General features: G+C 36.7%; 5 protein-coding genes across 5 annotated transcripts; 3 read left to right on the top strand and 2 right to left on the bottom strand.

Moving 5' to 3' along the window:
* Positions 1-669: 669 nt before the first annotated feature.
* On the top strand, positions 670-2,268 carry MONOS_12173 (uncharacterized protein). Its single transcript, XM_067864772.1, has 5 exons — positions 670-777; positions 827-1,029; positions 1,085-1,169; positions 1,237-1,420; positions 1,514-2,268. The coding sequence occupies exons 1-5, from the start codon at positions 677-679 to the stop codon at positions 1,658-1,660; spliced, it is 720 nt and encodes a 239-aa protein (XP_067731554.1). The 5' UTR covers positions 670-676; the 3' UTR covers positions 1,661-2,268.
* Positions 2,269-2,991: 723 nt separating this feature from the next.
* Positions 2,992-5,326, top strand: MONOS_12174 (putative COP9 signalosome complex subunit 4). The gene is made up of 7 exons (XM_067864773.1): positions 2,992-3,090; positions 3,138-3,188; positions 3,289-3,818; positions 3,924-4,078; positions 4,317-4,588; positions 4,783-4,997; positions 5,043-5,326. The coding sequence occupies exons 1-6, from the start codon at positions 3,015-3,017 to the stop codon at positions 4,926-4,928; spliced, it is 1,230 nt and encodes a 409-aa protein (XP_067731553.1). The 5' UTR covers positions 2,992-3,014; the 3' UTR covers positions 4,929-4,997; positions 5,043-5,326.
* Positions 5,327-5,665: 339 nt separating this feature from the next.
* Positions 5,666-10,494, bottom strand: MONOS_12175 (uncharacterized protein; the record flags this gene model as incomplete). The annotated part of the gene is made up of 9 exons (XM_067864774.1): positions 10,379-10,494; positions 10,151-10,273; positions 9,962-10,075; positions 9,706-9,887; positions 9,426-9,599; positions 9,155-9,277; positions 8,673-9,016; positions 8,268-8,477; positions 5,666-7,946 (listed from the first exon to the last, which is right to left on the bottom strand). Exons 1-9 carry the CDS (start codon positions 10,488-10,490, stop codon positions 5,666-5,668), a joined length of 3,663 nt encoding a protein of 1,220 aa, XP_067731552.1. The 5' UTR covers positions 10,491-10,494.
* Positions 10,495-10,502: 8 nt separating this feature from the next.
* Positions 10,503-12,985, top strand: MONOS_12176 (uncharacterized protein). Its single transcript, XM_067864775.1, has 5 exons — positions 10,503-10,587; positions 10,658-10,798; positions 10,858-11,590; positions 11,772-11,936; positions 12,080-12,985. Exons 2-5 carry the CDS (start codon positions 10,720-10,722, stop codon positions 12,651-12,653), a joined length of 1,551 nt encoding a protein of 516 aa, XP_067731551.1. The 5' UTR covers positions 10,503-10,587; positions 10,658-10,719; the 3' UTR covers positions 12,654-12,985.
* Positions 12,979-19,333, bottom strand: MONOS_12177 (uncharacterized protein; the record flags this gene model as incomplete). Its single annotated transcript, XM_067864776.1, has 1 exon — positions 12,979-19,333. One exon carries the CDS (start codon positions 19,331-19,333, stop codon positions 13,520-13,522), a length of 5,814 nt encoding a protein of 1,937 aa, XP_067731550.1. The 3' UTR covers positions 12,979-13,519.
* Positions 19,334-19,693: the final 360 nt, after the last annotated feature.

The following is a 19,693-nucleotide window of genomic DNA, read 5'->3' as shown; positions in this document are numbered from 1 at the left end:
TACAAACGTGCTTTTAATAAGTCATACAAATCGCTTCTTCATTTTTCTTTTCCCGCATATTCACAGTACTTTCTTCAAATTCATTTTTAATGTCTGAATTTAGAATTAAGTGACAATCCAATTCTTCAAGAATTCATATATTTCAACAATTGCACACCTGCAATTTTTTCAGATTCAAGCTTCTCCTGCACTACAAAAAGATATGATACTTTGAAGCTATGCCACTTTTAAATTTTAATTTCGATGAATACAAGATGGGAAATAAAATATTCGCACATGGCAAACACTTACTATAACTATCAAATTTTCTTCATTCACACAGTTCATCCATTATTTGGGGTTAAAAACAATGCATTAATTGGAAAAAAATTGTTTTAAAATCGATATATCTTTTATAATGGTATTCATGATTTCTATTTCTGTTTTCAAAGTTGAAAAATTTTTATTTCAAATAAATACAGAATGTATTCAATAAATAATTTCTATTCATGGTTTTTTTTTTTTTTTTTTTTTTTGAAGTGGAAAATTGGTGACGGACGTGACGAATTTTTTTCTTCACGTCACCCAGGGCTAACATATATATTAATATTTATATATGACTATTCCTATTTTCAAATTCGAAAAATTTGCACTTTTTTCCACATATATATTAATTACGCATTTGATCAAAATAGATATGTTGTTTTTGTTTTCAATTTTGCTTTTCGCTTCATCGCGACAAGATCCAACAATAGTGGATGGTGAAAAATTTGATCTGCAACCTATGATAAAGAGAGGGTTTGTAATTTCATCAAAGGAAATAGCATTTAAATGCATTGTTTTTCAGATCTGATAGATACCATGAATCGTACAATGATTGGAAAATTTATTGGAACATTTTGGAAAACGTTGGAATTGTAGGGTTGGAAGAGTGCAGATATATGGAATATGTTGCTGTTGGAGTTCAAGATGGATATTGCTATGGAATTGCTTTGAAAAACACACAGGAAATGAAATTGCTTGATAATAAAGATGGAATCTTATTTTCATGTGTGAATTTTTACTATATTTTGCATAATTACTATTTCTTGAAAATTTGAAACAGATACAACCGACGACCAAACTCAATTTGAAGGATTAAAGTTGAAGCTTGTGTGCGATAATGAAACGTCTCAAAAAGTATCCATGGAGTTTGATTCAATTGAGTTATTTTTTCTTTCAAAATGTACCTTGTTATTTGTGATTTTTTTTTTAAAGTGATCTTGAAGTGGTTATTGAGATGCATGATCCTCATGGATGTAGCGAAAGCAAAAAGAAAAAGAAGGATGACAATCCTACCGACAAACCACCCAAAAAGAAGGGAATTAGTTTTGGTTCTGTTATGCTGATTATTATTGCTGCTTTGATTGTGCTTTATTTTGCAATTGGAATTCCAATTTGGGTATGAATTGCAAATTTGTTACAATTGCATTTCTTAACATTTGCATGCTTATTTATGTAATTTGCTGAAATTTTATAAACTTGAAATTTTCAGAAATTTGGGCTCAAAAAGACTGGAATCGAAATTATTCCTTTCGTGAATTTCTGGCGTATGGTTCCTGGACTTGTAATAGGAGGTGTAAAGTTCCTTCTTTCACCTTGCTTGAAGTCAAAAGATGGATACAAAGACTTTGAGAAGTAAACTGTACAAGACATCTTATAATGTATATTCAAAATTTACTCGAGAGAAAAGCAACATATGAGAATATTCTCAAGTTTAACTGGGAAAGATGAAATTTGAGAACCATTGGGATCAGATAATTTAAAGAAACATAACATATATTTCATACGAATGAAAGAATTGCAAACGATTTTTTTCCTTTTCATGAACATTTAATTATTTTGCACTTCTTGCGTTTTTCATTCGTTCATTATCAATTTTTTATTATTTCATGTTTATTGTTAAAGTTTTTTTTTTATTTCTTTGTTTCTCTCTATGATTTCTTTTAAAAGTATCTGAGTTATATCAGCCGAGTTTTCATCACATATGTAATTTTTCAATAATTCAATTTATTTTTTTTTTTCTAAAATTAGAATTCTGTTTATGAGATCAATTATTTCAATTGCTTTGCTTCTTTTTTTAATCACATTTCTTCGGCTTCATTCACATTCCATTTCCGATTATCGCTTGCATTTCTTCGTTGAAAGGTTCTTTTTCTAATCTGTTAAGTTATTTTATTGCTGAACTTTTTTCCTTTATTCTTTTAGCTTTGAAAAGAGTTCCATTCAATATTGAAAGAGTTTTAAAAATCAAACAGCTCTTTTCAAAAACGAAACCGAAATGTTACAGTTTTAATGATTGTAAAGATTGAAGAAGAAGAATACATAATATCCTCAAAATTTTATCACTAATAATACATCAAATTCGAATAACTGTATGCTTTCATTGTGAACATTCACATAACTGTCTCTGTAAAATTTTGTACTGTTTTAGAAATAGGGATGCTTCAAGGAGATTATGAAGTTGTTCATCGTCTTCTTCTGTGTTATGTGTTTATCTGTTCAGTAATATGCCATTTCTGATGAATTATTCACTAATTGAATCAAATAAAAATACAACACTTTTGTTTTCTTCGTTCAACAACAACAATTCCAACATATATCAGAAAAAGTTCTCTTATAGTGCTTTTCAAAAAATAATCATTGGAAAACTCTTTCGAGTCTGTTCAACCACACTACTGCAAAGATTTGTTGTTGTTTGGAAATAATAACATACACATATATTTGTGAAAAGTGGGTTTTTTAAAGCAACATTTTCACAGTGAAAGAAATATTGTATTGCGAAAAAAATGTTCGACAAAAAAAAATAAAGAAATGTTATTCTACTAATTCTGATATTTCATTTCTGCATTTCAAAATAAAAAAATCTGAAGGCGAATATTTTTTATGTGATTAAGTAATTGTTTAATTATTCAAAAATTTGATTCAAAACCTCTAACAGAAAATCGCAACCATTGATATTCATAAGGGGTTAGATCGAAGAATTTTGTTTCAAAATGGATTCTATTCTGGAAAACCTTCATGATCTTGACATGTCCGCAAAGCCATTAGAATATACCCAACAGTTTCATAGTTTGGAAAATTTGTTGTTAGCTGTCTCTTTTTGATAGTTTTTTTAGACATGACCGAAAAGCCGAAATTGGACGATCTAAGAGAATTCTTCAATTTTGGTATGATACAGTTATGAAAATTTTGATTAATAAAAATTTAATTGAACTTTATTTTTTGAAACTGCACTTTTTTACAAAAAATTTCTTTATAAAAATAAAGTTATAACACAAGAAACTCCTCAAGTTGCATGGCATGTAATTGATGCACTTGCAGGCACAATGAGAATTCTTCCTGATGAGATTCAGAAACAAATAGGAATTTTGGTAATTGACGAAACAAATAAAAAACAATCCAATTTATTTGATGCACCCCTTTACAAGATAAGAGAATGCTTAGCTGAACAGTACGAGAAATCTGAAGAATACGAACTTGGAGCAGATTTATTAAAAGAAAATTTAAAAACAAGTCACGAACAAGAAGAAATGGATCAGGTCAGACTATTTGTGAAATTGACAAAAATGTCATTGTTTACAAAAGAACTTCAAACGCTGAAAAGTATTTCTCAAGACGAACTCTTAAAATTAGAAATGTTTACAGTTGCACAAGAGGCATTTAAGAGAGCATCACCTTTGAGAGGCAAAATTAGTGACAAAGAACTTTTAACTGAATTGAAGATCTGCGATGCACTTATAAGTGAATATTCTCAAACATTTCAAAATGCAGCAGAGAAGTACTACCCTCTTTCAATTGTATGCCATTATTATTGTTCACAAGTTTTTTTCGTGTTAATTTTAACCACTTTGATCTGTTCTCAATTTTATATTGCTTACAATCGAACATAAAACCTTTTCCAGACAATCCCTTCTATCTGTGGCCGAGACACCCTTTTAAGTGCGATTTCATGCACTTTGCTTGCGCCCCCGTCTGAACAGCGTGCCCGTTTGATATCTTCTCTCAACAACGATGAGCGTGTGAAGAAGCTTCCTGTGTATCACGTTATCAACAAAATGTATGATAATGATATCATTGACTATTTGTCCTTTTTCTGAATGGCAAACGGTTTCTTTTTTTTCGTTGTGCTACGTGTAATTCACTTCAAAATTTCATCAATTTCCGCATCTTCATATCCGTTTTTTCAAATTATCTGAATTTTGGAATTATTCTTCATTGTTATCACATTCTTCTTGTTTTTGAAACTAATTTTTTTCATTTTATTTACATTTTTTAAAAAAAAATCCTATTTTCAGCTTCCTCAACCGTCTTGTCACATCAGACGAAGACAAGCACCTGATGGAGACAGCCATGTCTCCGTTCCACATGCCCTTCCTGGAGAGAGCCATTTTGCAGCACAACATCGTTTCCTCGTCGCTGTTGTATGACAACATCACCATCGACCAGCTTGGGGCTCTGTTGAAGGTGGATGCTGTGAAGGCAGAAAAGGAAACAGCTAAGTTGATATGTGATGGTGTTATCAAGGGTACAATTTCACAGATTGGCGGAATGATTCACTTTAAGGACGGTATGAAAGAATTGGGTGGAGTTCACAACTATTGGAAATACAATGCTATCTTTTATAATTTTCTTCAACTCTTTTTAAAAAAAAATATGAAAATTTATAATTATTTTCATTTTCATTTTTTTATTTTCCTTCCTTCTATCTGTCTTTCTAACATTTCTTGTGGATATCTTGCTGATGTGACTATTTAACGTTAGAATCTGCTGCTCTTTCTGAATGGGACAGAGACATTGCTCAGCTGTGCCACGGCATCAATGGTATCTATGAGACACTCAAGAGAGAAGGAATGATTACATCAGCCGGAAAGGCTCGCTCAGGAAAGGAAGAAAAGGCTAAGAAGTAGAGAGAATGGACGATGCGAAGAGGCAAAAGGGGCGGGGGAGGGAATAAATAGAATGAGAACAAAAAATTGGTTTAGGATGGATTAAATTTATCTTTTATTTATAATTTTAATAAGTGTTTTTTTCTACTCGGCTGTTGTTTTGCAAGCAAATAAAAGGAATTAGACAGAAATAACTTTCTCAAATAGGCAATTCCCCATGTTTTTTTTAAGACTGATTGTGCAAAGAAATGCACAATCGCTTAAAATACATGCTTAATTGGCAAAGAAAAGAAAAGAAAAGAAAACAAAAAGAACAAAATAAAATTATGTTCAACAAATAAACACCTTAGAGAAAGGAATTATGAATTGAACAGAGAATAGAAGTAGTACACACAAGAAAGCGAATTCAACGGGCAAACAATAAGTCTGCAAATCGAACGAATTAGACATCACTAAGTTCAAAACCAATGAAATGAAAGAATATAAATAAATAAATAAATAAATAAATAAATAAATACACGAGAAAGACACAAAAAAACAAATTGAGTGGTGAATTGATGAGCAGAATGCAAATGATTGGAATGAAATCTACAAAGTGGTGTGTGTGTGAAGTTAGCTTTGATGAGGTGGAGAGTTGACAATTACCGAATGATAAGGATTTATCAAAAAACAAGATTATCTTTCTTTTTGCAAAGATAATAATAGAACATTTACTGTTCATTAGCAGTAAATTCAATGTCAGTGTTTTAATTTTTTGACTAAGTGTTTTGCTCCTCTTCATATTCATTTTCATAGCCATATCCATCAACGTTGTTCTCTTCTTCCTGGTAAAATCCAGCTGACACTTCTCCAGAAATCTGTTCTCCTTCTCCAGCTTCTCCTTCTACTTCTCCTCCTTCCTGAACTTCAATCTCAGCATTTTCATCCAGATTTCCCTCTTCACCTTCTGCATTTTCTATTCCATTTTCGACTTCTTGTTCTTGTTCCTGTTCCATTTCCTGGTCCTCTCCTTGTGCTTGCTCCTCTTCTTGCTCTTGCACTTCCTCTTGTCCAGCTCCTTCTTCTCCTTCTCCTTCTCCTTCTCCTTCTTCGTAATCTCCTTGCTCAAGCTCCCACGATTCTCCATTCTTGTCTGCTGCTTCTTCTGCTTCAGGTTCCTGTTCAACTTCACCAGCTTCACCAACTTCGCCATTTTCCTCATTGCCCTCAGCATCTGCGTTGTCATTCTCTCCATCATATGCTTCATATCCTCTTTCAACAACTTCCTGCTCCGCTTGCTCGTCTTGCTGTGCGGCTTCTGCTTCTTCTCCAGCTTCTTGTTCTTGTTCTTGTTCTGCTTCCGCATTTGGATCACCTTCCACTTCTTGTTCTGTAACCTGCTCCATTTCTTGGTTTGCTCCCTCCGCCTCTTCATTTTCTCCTCTTTCTTCGTCTTCGCCTGCCTCAGGTGCCCACTCATCTGTGTTCCCTTCAGCTTCTGCATTGCCAGCGGGCTGCTCTTCAGCCATTCCTTCTTCTACATTTTGCCCATCGTTTTCTTGCTCATAGGCTTCACATTCACCTTCAGCTTCTGCTTCGGCTGCATTATCTTGTTCTCCTTTTCCATCTTCTGATTCTTGTTGGTTGCTGTTTTCCACTTCCTGCTCTTCAACTTCCTCAGTTCCCTCTCTTCCTTCATCCCTCTCTTCTTCTGTTTCTCTTCCATTTTGAGAAGTCTCTTCTTCGCTCTGAGTCATTTCTCCAGCGGTATTCTCTTCTTGTGAATGAAATTCTCTCTCCTTAACTTCCCCATCTTGCTCTTGATTATGTTCCTGCTCCTGTTCTTTCTCTTGCTCTTCAACTCCTCCACTTTCTTCATTTCCTCTGTCCTCTTTGTTTTCATCTTCCTGTTGTTCATTTCCTTCATCATCCAGTTTTCCACTTGCACTCTTTTTAAATCCTCTCTCCATTACTTTCCCAGTCTCTTCATCTGATTGCTCTTGCTGCTCTTCTCTTTCATCTTTCACTTCACTTCCACCAAATTGCCTGGTGCGAACATTTTCAACATTTCCCTCATTTTCATTTTGTCCAGCCTCGTTTTGTTTATTTGCATCTTCATTGTCTGATTTTGTTTCTTCCTCTCTTTTTGACTCACCACTTTCCATATTGCTGGCTTGCTTTGCTTTCCGTTGCTCTCTGCATCGCTTCAGTTCTTCGTTGTATTTTTCCTTTTTCTGCTTCCTTTTTGAAAGAATAGAATCGATTTTTCCAGCTGCTTCAGTAACTTTTTGCTGATGCTGCCGTTCTGCTTCTGCTTGCTCTTCTGCTGCTGCATCGTCTGAAGAAGAGGAAGAAGAAGAAGCTGGCTCAGACGGTTCATCAGAATTTGATTTGTCCGATGAACTGGCCTCAACCCCTTCATTTTCATTCATTTTCTCTCTTTCACTTTCCACTTCTTTCTCTTTCTCTTTCTCTTGTTCTTTCTCTTTTTCATTTTCTTGTTCCTTTTCTCTTTCTTCATCTCTTTCTTCCTTTCTCCTCCTCTTAACCAACTCATCCGCAGCATCACTTGTATACTCCATCTCACTTCTCACTCTCCTCTCTGAAAGCCCTCCATTGCCTGCTGTTGCATTCAGCCTCTCCTGCGAATAGTCCTCTCCTCTTCCGTCTCTCCTCCTCACCCCCATTGCCGTCTGCGCCCTCCCTCTGTCTCTTTCACTGGACGCCCTTCTGCCTCCATATCCCCTCTGCGCAGACGTCGAATTATACGAATGCACAGACCGGGAAGAAGGAGAAAGAGGGGTGGAAGAGCGCGACCGCAGAGTGCGTTCCATCTGCGTGGAGGAAGAAGCTAAAAGAGTCGGGTTGATCTTGTTGGTCACCTTCATCTGGTAGATCAGCTGGTTCATCCGCTCTTTCTCCAGCGCGCTTTCCTTGTTGAATGCGGCCCGCTGCTTTGTCATCCGCTCGCGCTCCGCTAGAAATTCCTTTGTGCGCCTCTCGTCGTCGAGCATCTTCTGGATCTTCTTCTGGCGCTGATACTCTTGCACACGTTGGGTGCTTGTTAAAAAGGAGTTATAGAGAGAGAAAGAGAGAGAAAAAGAGAAAAAGAGAAAAAGAGAAAAAGAGAAAAAGAGAAAAAGAGAAAAAGAGAAAAAGAGAAGGGAATGATGGAAAAAAAAAAGAAAAGAAAAAGAGAGATATTCAAAGAAATATGTGAAACAATAAATGAGATGTTGAATAAATAAATTGATTGTTCAGAAACAAATGAAAAATAACAATCAAATAATAAACATTCAAACAAAAGTCAATAATAGACATTAAAAAAAACAACATCACAGTTTTCAAAGAAATAACTATATTCCATTTTCAGTATCATACCGCTTTATTTGATAAAGTCTGTCTTCTTCGTCCATCTTTTCTTTCAGCAACTTCTTTTGCCGCTGCAGTTCTCTTTCTTCTTCTGCCTGCAATCTCCTTTTTTCCTTCTCTTCTTGTTCTCTTTTCCTTCGTTCTCTTTTCTCTTCTTCGGTCTCTTGCATCTTGCGCAGAATCATCTGACGATGCTCTTCTGCTCTCATCTCTTCTTCTCTGAAGAATCCGGTCAAGTTTGGAAAAAAAAAATTAAAATTAAAAATAGAACAGATAATAAAATAATCAATCCAAAAAGCTAAAAATATTAAGTGCATTCTTTCATAAATACAAGAACAATAATAATTACATTAAATAAGTCTATTTCCATCACAAATAACAACATTTTCTGTATTTCCATCAATTATCACACACCTCTTTCTCTTCTCTTCCTCTCTCTGCTTCTTCATCATTTCCTTCTTGTGCTCCTCAACCTGCCTCTGCTTTCTCATCGCCTCCATCTTCTTCTCCTGCTCCTTCTCCTGCATCCTCTGAAACGCCCTTTCAATCTCCTCCTGCTTCTCCCTCGCCTTCCTCTCCGTCTCCATCCTGTCTCTTTCCCTCTTCTTCCTCAGCTCCTCCATCTGCTGCTCAGCCTTGCGGATCTGCTCCATCTGCTGCTTCTGCTTCATCCGCGCCAGCTCCTCCTGCTGCTGATACGCCCGCTCAATCTTCGCTCTTTCCTCCGCTCGCATCTCCTCCAAATGGCGCTGCCGTCTCTGTAAGTTGGAAACATTCACCACATTTCATTGAAGTGAGTGTCAAAATTAATCAAAGAGAATAAATAAGTCATCAATAAAATAGTATCATAAAAAAAAAAAAAATCATTTCATTGAGAATATTTTCAATTCGCATGCCTCTTCTTGTTCTCTCAGTTTGCGCTGTCTCTCTCTCTCTTTCTCTTCCTTTTGCCTTATTTGCTCCTGCAATTCTCTCTCTCTCTTTTCGCGCCCTTCTTCCACACGCTGCAATCCTCGATACTGAACAGAAAGGCATTCAACAATCAGACGCAAAATTGATAAATAGAACAGTCAAAAATTATAATTCGTTCACAGAAAGAACAGGCAATAAGAATAAAGTATCAAATAAAAACTCTTCTAAGTAACAATAAAATAGCTAATAACACACAAATCTGGCAAGTTGCTTTTGTGTTTGCTCTTCGCGGTAGCGCTTCAGCTCCATTTCTCTTTCCTTTTCGCGCTTTGCTCTTTCCTCGTCTTCTTTCTTTCTCTTCTCTTCGGCTTCTTTCAATTTCCGTTTTTCTTCCGCTTCTCGTTCTCGCCTTTCCTTTTCAAATCTTTTCTATATCACCACAAATGATAGTATTTTTCATTCAAAAATACGAAAATATTGAATATATAAATTAATTTGAAAAATGCATCAACGAAAATTAAAAGATTGTTCACACGGCTTCTTCTGCTGCTTTCTTTCTTTCTTTTATTGCCATTATCCTTTGTCTTTCGGCTTCTTTCTTTGCTTCTTCGGCTTTTCGTTGCTCTTCTTTTTCTTCTTCAGCAATTTTTCGATTTTGCTCCATTAATTTTTGCATTTCAAGTTCTCTTCGTTGTCTGGCCCTCTCCAATTTTTGCACTAAGAATATTTAATAATTTGTTCAAAATTTTGAGAGAGAAAAAATTATAAATGAAACTTAACTATGGACAAACTTTCAATCTCAAGTTGCCTGTCGGTTTTCTCTTTCGTTTCAACAGTAGATCCTTGTGAACCTTCTTGCTCTTGAATGACAACTTGTCGAATCTGCCTTAAAAGGTCAATTTTTCCTTTTCATGAAAAGTTGAAAAAGATTCCATATAAAAGAAACTTTTCTACCAAATAAAAAAACTAAAGCCACTTACCTTGCCTTTGAGACTCGTAATGCTCAAATTTCATTTGAGCAAATTCCTTTTTGATGTTAGCACCTTGAAAAGCTTCAACTGGTTTATATATCAATTCATCAGCGACAATTCCTTCTCGCTCCACTAATTTTGTTTTGATTTGTTTGTTTATTAATAAACGAAAAATTAAAAAGCAAAAAACAATTATTATTCTCTTAAGATACTGAAAAAGCAGAAATAACTACGTACTAGCTTCTTTAGAACGAGGAGAAAATACAATCCTTCTGGCATGATCGTCAAAATCTTCTAATGTACTGATTTTGATGGATTTTTGACTTTTAACAGAGACTGTATCGTCCATGGGTGATGGTTATTTTGATCAGAGAAAAAAAGAACTGGAGTTTTCAAATTACTAACACTTCAACATTAATTTGCAGCAGAATATATTTCTTCAATTTGTATGTAGAAACTTGTTTAAACGAATTTCTACTTAAAATTATTTCCTATTTTTTTGAAACAAATAATTAGAATCATTGCTACTTATATTCACATTGTGTTGATTTCTTTCAAACATTGAGGTGCTACGCTGCATGAAATTACCAAGGCAAGTTTCTGAGAATGATGGAATTCAGCATGAGGTTCAATTCGAACTTCTCAATCGTTGTCTTCGTATGAAGCTATATTTTTATGAAAGTATTCATATATTAAAACTAATTCTTTTGCTAAAGCAATTCATGGAACAGCAAATCCTGGACCGTTTATTCTGTGTTTCCTAACATTGATTTGCTTGCTCCTATCGTTTTACCTAATCTTTTTTGAATGCAAAAAGAAACGTTCAACAATGAACACATTCAAAGTTGCAATACTTTGCGTCCATTTTATGTGCGCTTTATTTTTAATGGTAAATATGCTTATTCCTTTTCCATACGGAGAATTTTCTGGCCTTATTCTTTGTGGATATTCATTTGATTCATGCTACTACATTGCTTGGGGATTGATGGTTGTGTCAGTATGGAATGCAACCATTTCACCTTCTCTTGCAAAAAAATCGAGGTGCATGAAAATGCTATTTAATTGCATAATCTGGATTTTATTCATTGGTCTAAATATTTTTATGATTGTTGGAGCTTTCGTTGAGCCATTTGGAAGCACAAGCATTTTTTCGATGACAATAGTACGCTATATGCTAATGGGAACATTTTACTGGGTTACAACACTTTCAATAATTGTAGCACTGTTTTTAATTCTTCGTAAAGTTCCAAAAATGGGCAAAGGAACTTCATATGGGCAATTTCGAAAGCGATTGAAACTGTTCCTGTTGCTTATGATCACATTAAATATGATGTTTCTGATTAATCTTGTCCTGCAGCTGATGTTCTTTCTTGTTCCGGGCTTTATTGTTTCGGATTCAGATCAATATGAATGTTTGAATGGTGATGTGCGTCCAAACAATCATGGATGGTATGATTTGCTTTATTTTCACTATATTTTTCTGTGTGAAACTGTTCTGTTTCGAGAAACTGGTTAGAATTTTTATTTTTTTTCATATTTTTTGTGTTTATGAAACATATTGATTTTCATTTTATATGTTCAAAATACAATTTATTTTTTGATTTTTATCTTAACATCATATCTGAAACAGCATGAAAATTGAAACAAAAAAGTCGCTCTTCAGATTTTTGACCACACTGGCTCCGATTCTTGTGTACTTGTTGACTTTCACTGTGATCGATATGCACGAAAAGAAGAAGAAATCTTCTCGCAGCAGAATGGTAGAGCTGGAAGAGAAGAGAAAAAGCACACAAAAGTTTGCTCTTAGTGAATTATAGCTTTTTATCCATATAATTTTAAAAAATTGATGTTTTCCTTTTCTTTTTTCTTTTCTTTCTTTCTTTTTTCAACTTGTTTGATTTTTTTGGTATTCTTTTCAATGTAATTTTTCTTTCTCAGAAAGCTTTTGCCTTCAAATTCATACAAAAGCAAAGGAGGAAGAGCAACAGCCATGGACACACTGAAGACACCACATACACATTCACCTTCTCCATCATCATCATCATCATCTTCTTCTTCTTCTTCATTCTACTCTTCTTCCTCTCTTATGTCTTCCAGCACACAAGGCGCCTTACATCATCCTTCAACATCGCTCTCATACACCCCATTTCCAACCAATTCCCGCTCGCCTGCATTCACTTCACTCGACCAGCAGCAATCAGCTGTGCCATTTTCGTCGTTCTCCCCTTCTCCGTACCCGTCTCCGTCGCCTTCTCCGAAATACTCTGCCTCGCCTTTCAACGACCAGTCTGCTGACTCTCCTTCGTATTCTGCTGGGGCATCTCGCTATTCACCCGACTCCTCAGCTGCTGACGATATTGAACTCCAAGTTGCTCTGTCGCCTTCTTTTGCACAGGAGATGTCCAATTCTGTGACTTCGAAGAAGAAGAAAAAGAAGAAGTTGAAGAAGAAGAAGAAGAAGCTAAAGAAGGAGAAAGAAGAAGTTCAGGAAGATATTGCAGAAGAGCAGTAAAGCTGAAAAAATTTCCCCATTTGTTAATAAAGAAAATGCTTCTGCGATCTTTGCAGATAGTTTTGTAAATAACATGTCATTATAACAATTATTTTATTTGTGTTTTTCTATAAACTGTTGAATTTCCTTTTGCGAACATATTGATTTGAGTTAGCACTTCTGTTAACATATTCTTTTTCTTTGCGTTTTTATTTTGAAATTTCGTTGCATCAATGCAAATTTTCTGTTCTCGCATAATTCCTTATTATTGAGGTGTTTCTCTGTATTTTGTATTCAACGAATATATTTCATTTATTGTTGTTTCATCCGAAAAACAAGAAAAATTTGAAGCATTTGCCAATCTTTTCTTATGCATTTAAGAAATATTTAATGGTTATAAAAAGTGAACATGCAGAAATAATAACAATTTGTAAACAATGTTGAAAAAAATATAAAAATAAAATAAAATAAAATAAAATAAAATAAAATAAAATAAAATAAAATAAAATAAAATAAAATAAATTAAATTAAATTAAATTAAATTAAATTAAATTAAATTAAATTTAATTAAATTAAATTAAATTAAATTAAATTAAATTAAAAATTTATTTCTTCAAAGCGAAATCAGAGAACAAAAGAATCTCATCGAGAGTCTTTTTGATGGTTAAGACGGAAATCAAACCAGCAATATGCAAATACTCAAAATATCACACAGAACGTCATTATAATTGAACTTAAAAAATAATTAATTACCACAAAAAATATGCTTAATTAATTTGAAATGAATTGATGTTTAAAAATATCTGGAATAATCAAGTAAAGTGTTAATTAAATTCCATTTTTTTTTAAAATTTTCTTGCAAAAACCTTTAATAAACAAAGCGAATATTAAAGTTCCCTATCAATTGTGCTCGAAATGATCAGCAATTTCTCGTCTCCATATGCTATTTTCCCATTTCGAACGATATCCTTGTATTTCTGGGGGACTTGATTTTCTATCATCCCTGGCATATAACTGAAATACAAGGAATTGTCATTTTCTGGAAGAGGACCATAGGGATGTCCCGTTTCGTCCACATACACTCTTTTCTTTCTTTTGCACACAAACGCAACCAACACAGCTACCACTGTCAGTATTAAAACCACAAGCACAATCACAAACGCAGTCACAGCCCATGATGCGTTCTTATTTGAAAGTCCATTGTTTCCGTTATCTCCTCCCTGTGTAGGGTCCACATCAGGCACAGTTCTGTTCTTCAGATTCCAATAAGTCGTTGATGCCTTTGGGGTGGAATCGCCATAAAGGATCGACACAGACACTTCTGTTTCATCAGCTGCTGTCTCCAGCACAGAAGACGGGACAGAAGCTGTCATGCGAGTCTCGTTTACAAAAGATGTGCTGCTATCAAAATTGTATTCTTTCGTTGAATTGTTTCCATTTGTGTTATGCACAATCTGGAAAGACATGTTACAAGGAAGAAAAAGAAGCCCTTGAAAGGTGAGATGCAGCTCAGAACCACTTTGCTGGTGAACCACTTGATCTAAAACAGGTATAAAATAATACGATGGTCTCTTTTTGATGGCAATATCCAAAGTGCAGCCATCATTCAGAATCCACAAAGAGGAGTCGGAGTCAGCATGCTCCTGCCCTTTCAGACTGGAGATTGTAATTGTACCAGAATTTGAGCAAAGAAGATTCCTTCTGGCAGACTCGTAGTTCATCAACGACGGATTGTTATCTGTGAATTCGCAGTTCTCAATTGCCACTCTTCCACCAGAAACAGACAGAGCTCCAACAGACGAACGAGCAAACGTGGTGCCTTTCATCAAAGCATTACAGTTCTGAACATCAACCAAAGAGCTGTTCCATTTGCAGATTGAATCAAAAGTTTCATCGTCTTCATTTGAGGATGTGAAGAACAAATCATGATTGAGCTGACTCTTCTTTATATTCACTGGATCACTTTCATCAGAGTCTTTGTTTCCTTTTATGCTTTGATAAGAATTCAGAATACGATCATCAAAATAAATCTGTCTTGAATTATTAGCAATGCTGTTATGTGTCTGTCCTTTTCGTGCTCCGTTCAGATGCATGATTGCTCCGTCAAATACACAACAATCAAAAAGTATATCAGAACATTCTGTGAACAAGCAATGCTTTCCTTTCACGAGGCTTGAAGAACAAGAAACAAACGAGCAATTTGTCGCAACAAAACTTTGCTCGATTAGAGTGGCAGCAAAAAGAGGGTAAATCGAGTTTGAAAGAGTGATGCCTGAAAATGTTGAGAGTGAAATGGCTATAAAGCTCTGCTCGCCTTGACTAAGGCGCCTTGACAGAAAAGCAGAATTGGAGGCAGAAGAAGAATAGATAGAAGCACTCGAAGTGGAAGCAGATTGCTCCAATAGAATGAAGCTGCCATCATCAACAGTCACATCATTTGTCTTCATTTTTTCAATTGAAACATTCATTGCACTTGTTGGCTTGATCACAAACACATCCTTTTTTGTATGGATATCATCAAGCGATACATCTGCAACATCCAAATGTGTCTTGATCGCACTCAGAACAGAGACTGCGTTTGTTATTTTGCTGATATTCAATTTCGATGTGATGAAATCTGAATCTGCAAGGTTGATTATTTCCTTTTCGAAAAGCGATTCACTGATCGTCGCATTCATCAAAGCAACAGAAGACGATTGAGACTCAATAAAGCTTTGAGCCGTCAAAGAGAACACTTCAGAATTCGAGAAATGAACGTCAGTTTGTGCTGACTGCACAATTAGTGAATGGCTCAACTGGAGTGAGTTGAATTTCGTGTTATCCACAACCAGCTCACCTGCTTTGAGATTTATGAGGCAGAAGGTGAAAGGTTGTGCATTTGACGAAAAGATGGCTGTAGTGCCAGAACAAAGTTGATTTGAGGGATTGCTGGCAGTTGAAGACAGAGAAGCCTGCGCTGCATCAAAGATGCACCAGACCAGCGAGATAGTTCCATCATTATTTTGAAGGAATGAAGAGTGGTCTGATTGAAACGTTATCTGAAACTTCACGTTAATGTGGTCAAATTGAACGCCAGCGCTTGTCGAGATAATCGAAGCATCGGCTGAAGACGCTGCATAATTGCTGTTCATTGAGATAGTTCCAGTACCTTCTTTAGACTTGAGAGTTATTCCGCTCAGTGCGATTTCGTCATTAAATCCAATTTCCTCCTGGACAATCAGTATCGGAACCATATCTGTCGAGATATGCTCCAAGCCAACATCCAGTGACCCACAAGGCATTGCAAATGTTCCGCACATGCTGTCTTCTGCGCCTCCTTTCTTGACGTATATCTGCCCGTGCCGCACAAACTTCACCTGCTCTGTCAAATCCACATCGGGTGAACTTTCTTCCAGCAGCAGGTCTCTGCCATAGACTGAGTCAATCGGCTGGAATGAGTCCTGCGTGTAGTCCAACAAGAACTGCGAAGATGAGATTTGCTGGCTGATGTCAGAGCAGTAGATAAATACATCTTTGCCAGAGAAGGCAATGTTTTCAAAGAAGTAGGAATAGCACAGAGAAAAGGGAAGAGAAGAATAAGCAGAAAACATTTGCCGCGAAAATGAAGAAGACGAAGGCAGCGTTGTTGACGAAGTAGAAAATGAAGATTCAGGTGACGGTTCGACACAATTGAGGTATATACCACCGCCTTTACCGCTCAATTCTGATGCAGCCGACTGAGAGATTATTGAGGAATTAACAGTAAATTTTCCCAGAAGAGGAGAAAGAGAGAAATAAAGCGCGCCTCCTTTTGCAGATTGGGTACAAGTGCATCCAGTGAAAACGCTGTTTGTAATTGCTAAGGAGCAGCCGGCAAACGAGTCTGACGAGAAACAAGCAGGCCCGTTGGACGATCTGGTGATTGATGTGAAGTTTGTGCTGTTGAAGAGAAACGAAGATGATGCAGAAGATAAACGTGAAGTGGGATTTGAAGCAAAAGGAAAAGGAAGAGTTGTTGTTGTTGTTGTTGTTGAGGAAAAGGAAGAGGAAGAGGAAGATTCAACTTCAGGTGTTAAATTATCAGTTTGCAAAGAAAATTGTCGACTGCTAAATGTTAAGCTACGAGCAGAAGCAATAGTTTCAGTAACTTTAACAATCTCTTCAGTTGAAGTTAGAGAAGAAAACTTTCCATTCACAAAAATCGCTTCAGAACTTGATGAAATAACGAAAGGCGCTTTTGAAAATTGGAGAGAATCCAACGTGGCATCGCAAATGTCTAATCTCCCAGCAAAAACATCGGCAATTTGATATTTCAATAATCCTCCAGATGTTTCAAAATTGAAACAGATACTTGTCAAACTCAGTGCAATTCCCCCATGTTTAAACAACGATGAGTGTGTTTGCAACTCCAAGGGGATCAAAAAAGAAAAACCATTCATTGCCAAAGATCCTCCTTCCTCGACCGTCACAATTGCCTCCTTTTCTGAACCGCTTTCGGTTACTCTCAGAATTTGCTCTGTTGCTTCTTCTTCTTCTTCTTCCGGATTGCTCATATCGCCAGCGTTATTCACTCCACGAACACTCACACTGCTCGACTGGATTGACACTTCCTCCTTTAGAGCGAAGTCTGCAGCTAAAACAATGCTAACTGACTGCCTCTGCTCTGAAAGCACAAATGACATCGTCTGACACGGGTACACTTCATACCCACAGCCCTTGAAATTCTCCGATGTGCTCGAAATGAAATGCTCAGTTGCCGGCATAATGAAGCTTACCAATGGGATTGCCACTGTTTCATCGTTGTTGTCATAGCCCTGGTGTGTGAGCACCGTGCTGGTCGACTCCAGCCCTGTGATTTTTCCAGAAAGAGCTGTGAGTTCCAGATTTGGCGAACGGACGAATAGCGAAGAGCCATATTTAGCAATATTATCAGAAAACTTACCAACATTAATCAAGAATTTCTCATCGGCTTCTGAAAGCTTCAGACAAATTGCACCTCCTTTTCCAGTTTCTTCTGATGAATAACAGCCAACGAACTGTCCTCCAGTGACAGAAATAGAACCCACTGTTCCAACGACAACGTTGATAGATCCTCCATCGTTTGAAGTATCTGACCCACAATTGGTGACAACACAGTTTTCAACAACCAGTGTTAAAGGCTCTGTCTTTTCATCAACAATTGCAGCACCGCTCTCGCTGCGAGCAATTGAAGTGAAATCGCAACTTGAAAAAGTTAACTTGGCAGCTTCTCCACTTGCTGTGTGAGAAATGACTGAATAAAAGCATCGTAGATGCGAAACAGACACCTGCGTCAGTGATAAGTCACTGTGCTCTATTCGAAACACCGGAGCCTGAAGGCTGCTTCCGCTCGCATCTGAAGGATCATCTATCTTAAATGAAATATCCATGTCATTAAATTCCACATCACAGTTTTTCTTGGCATCTAACAACGGAGATTTGCAATTACTTGTAATGGATATATCCTGACGAATAGAAATATGCTTCACTGCAAAAGTGCATTCATCCACAGTAATCAGCGGAGTACCTTCCTCAGAAAACTCACATTGAAGAAGCGTACCAGCTTTGCTTTTCCCTTCAATGGAAAAAGTGGAATCAAGGATTATACCTTCATTTTGAACAAAGACGCTGGAGTCAATAACAAGCTCATTCACAATAAACGGGATCATCTGCGAAATACAGAAGTTGATTGACGCGCATGGCTTCTGTGGATCGAATCCGCACTGAACACGATTGGCAGCTTCAGACTGATAGGAAGGCGACGCCACAAACCGTGTTCTTCCACCTTGGCAAGGCAGCCAGCTCCCTAATCCATAGTCCACTGCATACGTCTTGGAGACTCGATTGCTGCTTGTGGATGTGCTTCGGCAACTTGGATCGATCCTGTTCACATCTCCGCCGCCAAACAGCACCGCGTCCAGGCCAGCAGTCAAAGCTGTGTTCAAGTGGAAGAAGCAATAAAAGAGAACAGTGACTCTGTTGTAAGTGGAGATCTCCACAGTCACACCACCGCCTCCAGTTCCAGAGGTGCACTTATGGAACAGGCAGCTTCTCACAACTGCTGGGGTTTGTGCTCCCCATAGCTCCAGCCCACCTCCATTCCCATTAAGCGTGTTGTTACAGCGACAGTTGACAAAAGTACAAAACAGAACACAATCACTTTGAATAGTGGCATAGCTGTTCAGAATAGATGCTCCACCGCCATCGTTAGAAGCGCCGTTGTTGGAAAAAATACAGTTCTCAAAGATATGCTGTGTTGTCACCTCTTCAATCTGGACTCCGCCACCTCCGTGATCCGTAAAAATCCCAGATGCTGTGCATAACGAGAAGTTTGTTTGATATATCAAGCACTTTCCAATATTCAGAGCGTATATTCCACCTCCTCTAGAGGAAGTAGCTTTGCAAGACACAAAAGACGAACTTTCCACTTTCAGATCCGCTTGAAAGTTATCGTGGCAAAATATTCCTCCACCTTTCGTTGAGCTACAGCCGTCCCATTCGCATGACGAAAACGATGCAGAATTAGGTGTGTCCACGCGTTCTTTTGCTTCCAACAAATTGTCTTTTCTATAATTTTGTATAAATGAAGAGTTGAAGGCTTCGAACGAATAAGAATTCCGAGTGCCACATGTTATCATTCCCTCAAGAACATTTATTGAATCTCTTATATGGCAGTTCTTCAATTCACTTGTGAAAGTGTTCATGTTCTGTTTTGAACGATTATCTTTTTCCGATCCAGTGCTTATGTTTGATATTTCTGATTGAAATATTACTTCGGAAAAACATTCTCCCTTTCTGAAAACGCTTCCGGAACCAATAACATTATAATTTTCCAAGTTCGTAAAAGTTATAAAAATTTCTGTTGTACTCGAGGTTGAGATCAAACTCGGGAAAAAAGCACGCTTGTTTTTGATGTTTGGGGCCACCACAGTAAAATTATTCAGATTTATTCTTCCTTTTGCCTTCAAGAATGGCTGATTTTGACTTGATAAAGAAATTATTGAGCATCCATGAAAATAGCAAGTAGATCGAGAATCAAGAAAAATTGCTGTTAAACTTTTATC

This window comes from Monocercomonoides exilis (genome assembly GCF_001643675.1).
Source record: "Monocercomonoides exilis strain PA203 chromosome Unknown scaffold11-1913109, whole genome shotgun sequence".
In the NCBI taxonomy this organism is placed as follows: domain Eukaryota; phylum Preaxostyla; order Oxymonadida; family Polymastigidae; genus Monocercomonoides; species Monocercomonoides exilis.
This window is presented reverse-complemented; position numbering and strand designations above follow the sequence as displayed.

Excerpts from the sequence above, each read along its gene's own strand:
- MONOS_12176 (XM_067864775.1), top strand. The coding sequence starts at position 10,720 with ATGAAATTACCAAGGCAAGTTTCTGAGAATGATGGAATTCAGCATGAG. Across the intron at positions 10,799-10,857 it reads ACTTCTCAATCGTTGTCTTC|CAATTCATGGAACAGCAAAT; the intron begins GTATGAAGCTAT and ends CTTTTGCTAAAG. Across the intron at positions 11,591-11,771 it reads CGTCCAAACAATCATGGATG|CATGAAAATTGAAACAAAAA; the intron begins GTATGATTTGCT and ends TATCTGAAACAG.
- MONOS_12174 (XM_067864773.1), top strand. The coding sequence starts at position 3,015 with ATGGATTCTATTCTGGAAAACCTTCATGATCTTGACATGTCCGCAAAG. Across the intron at positions 3,091-3,137 it reads ATATACCCAACAGTTTCATA|ACATGACCGAAAAGCCGAAA; the intron begins GTTTGGAAAATT and ends TAGTTTTTTTAG. Across the intron at positions 3,819-3,923 it reads AGTACTACCCTCTTTCAATT|ACAATCCCTTCTATCTGTGG; the intron begins GTATGCCATTAT and ends AACCTTTTCCAG.
- MONOS_12173 (XM_067864772.1), top strand. The coding sequence starts at position 677 with ATGTTGTTTTTGTTTTCAATTTTGCTTTTCGCTTCATCGCGACAAGAT. Across the intron at positions 778-826 it reads CAACCTATGATAAAGAGAGG|ATCTGATAGATACCATGAAT; the intron begins GTTTGTAATTTC and ends ATTGTTTTTCAG. Across the intron at positions 1,030-1,084 it reads AGATGGAATCTTATTTTCAT|ATACAACCGACGACCAAACT; the intron begins GTGTGAATTTTT and ends AATTTGAAACAG.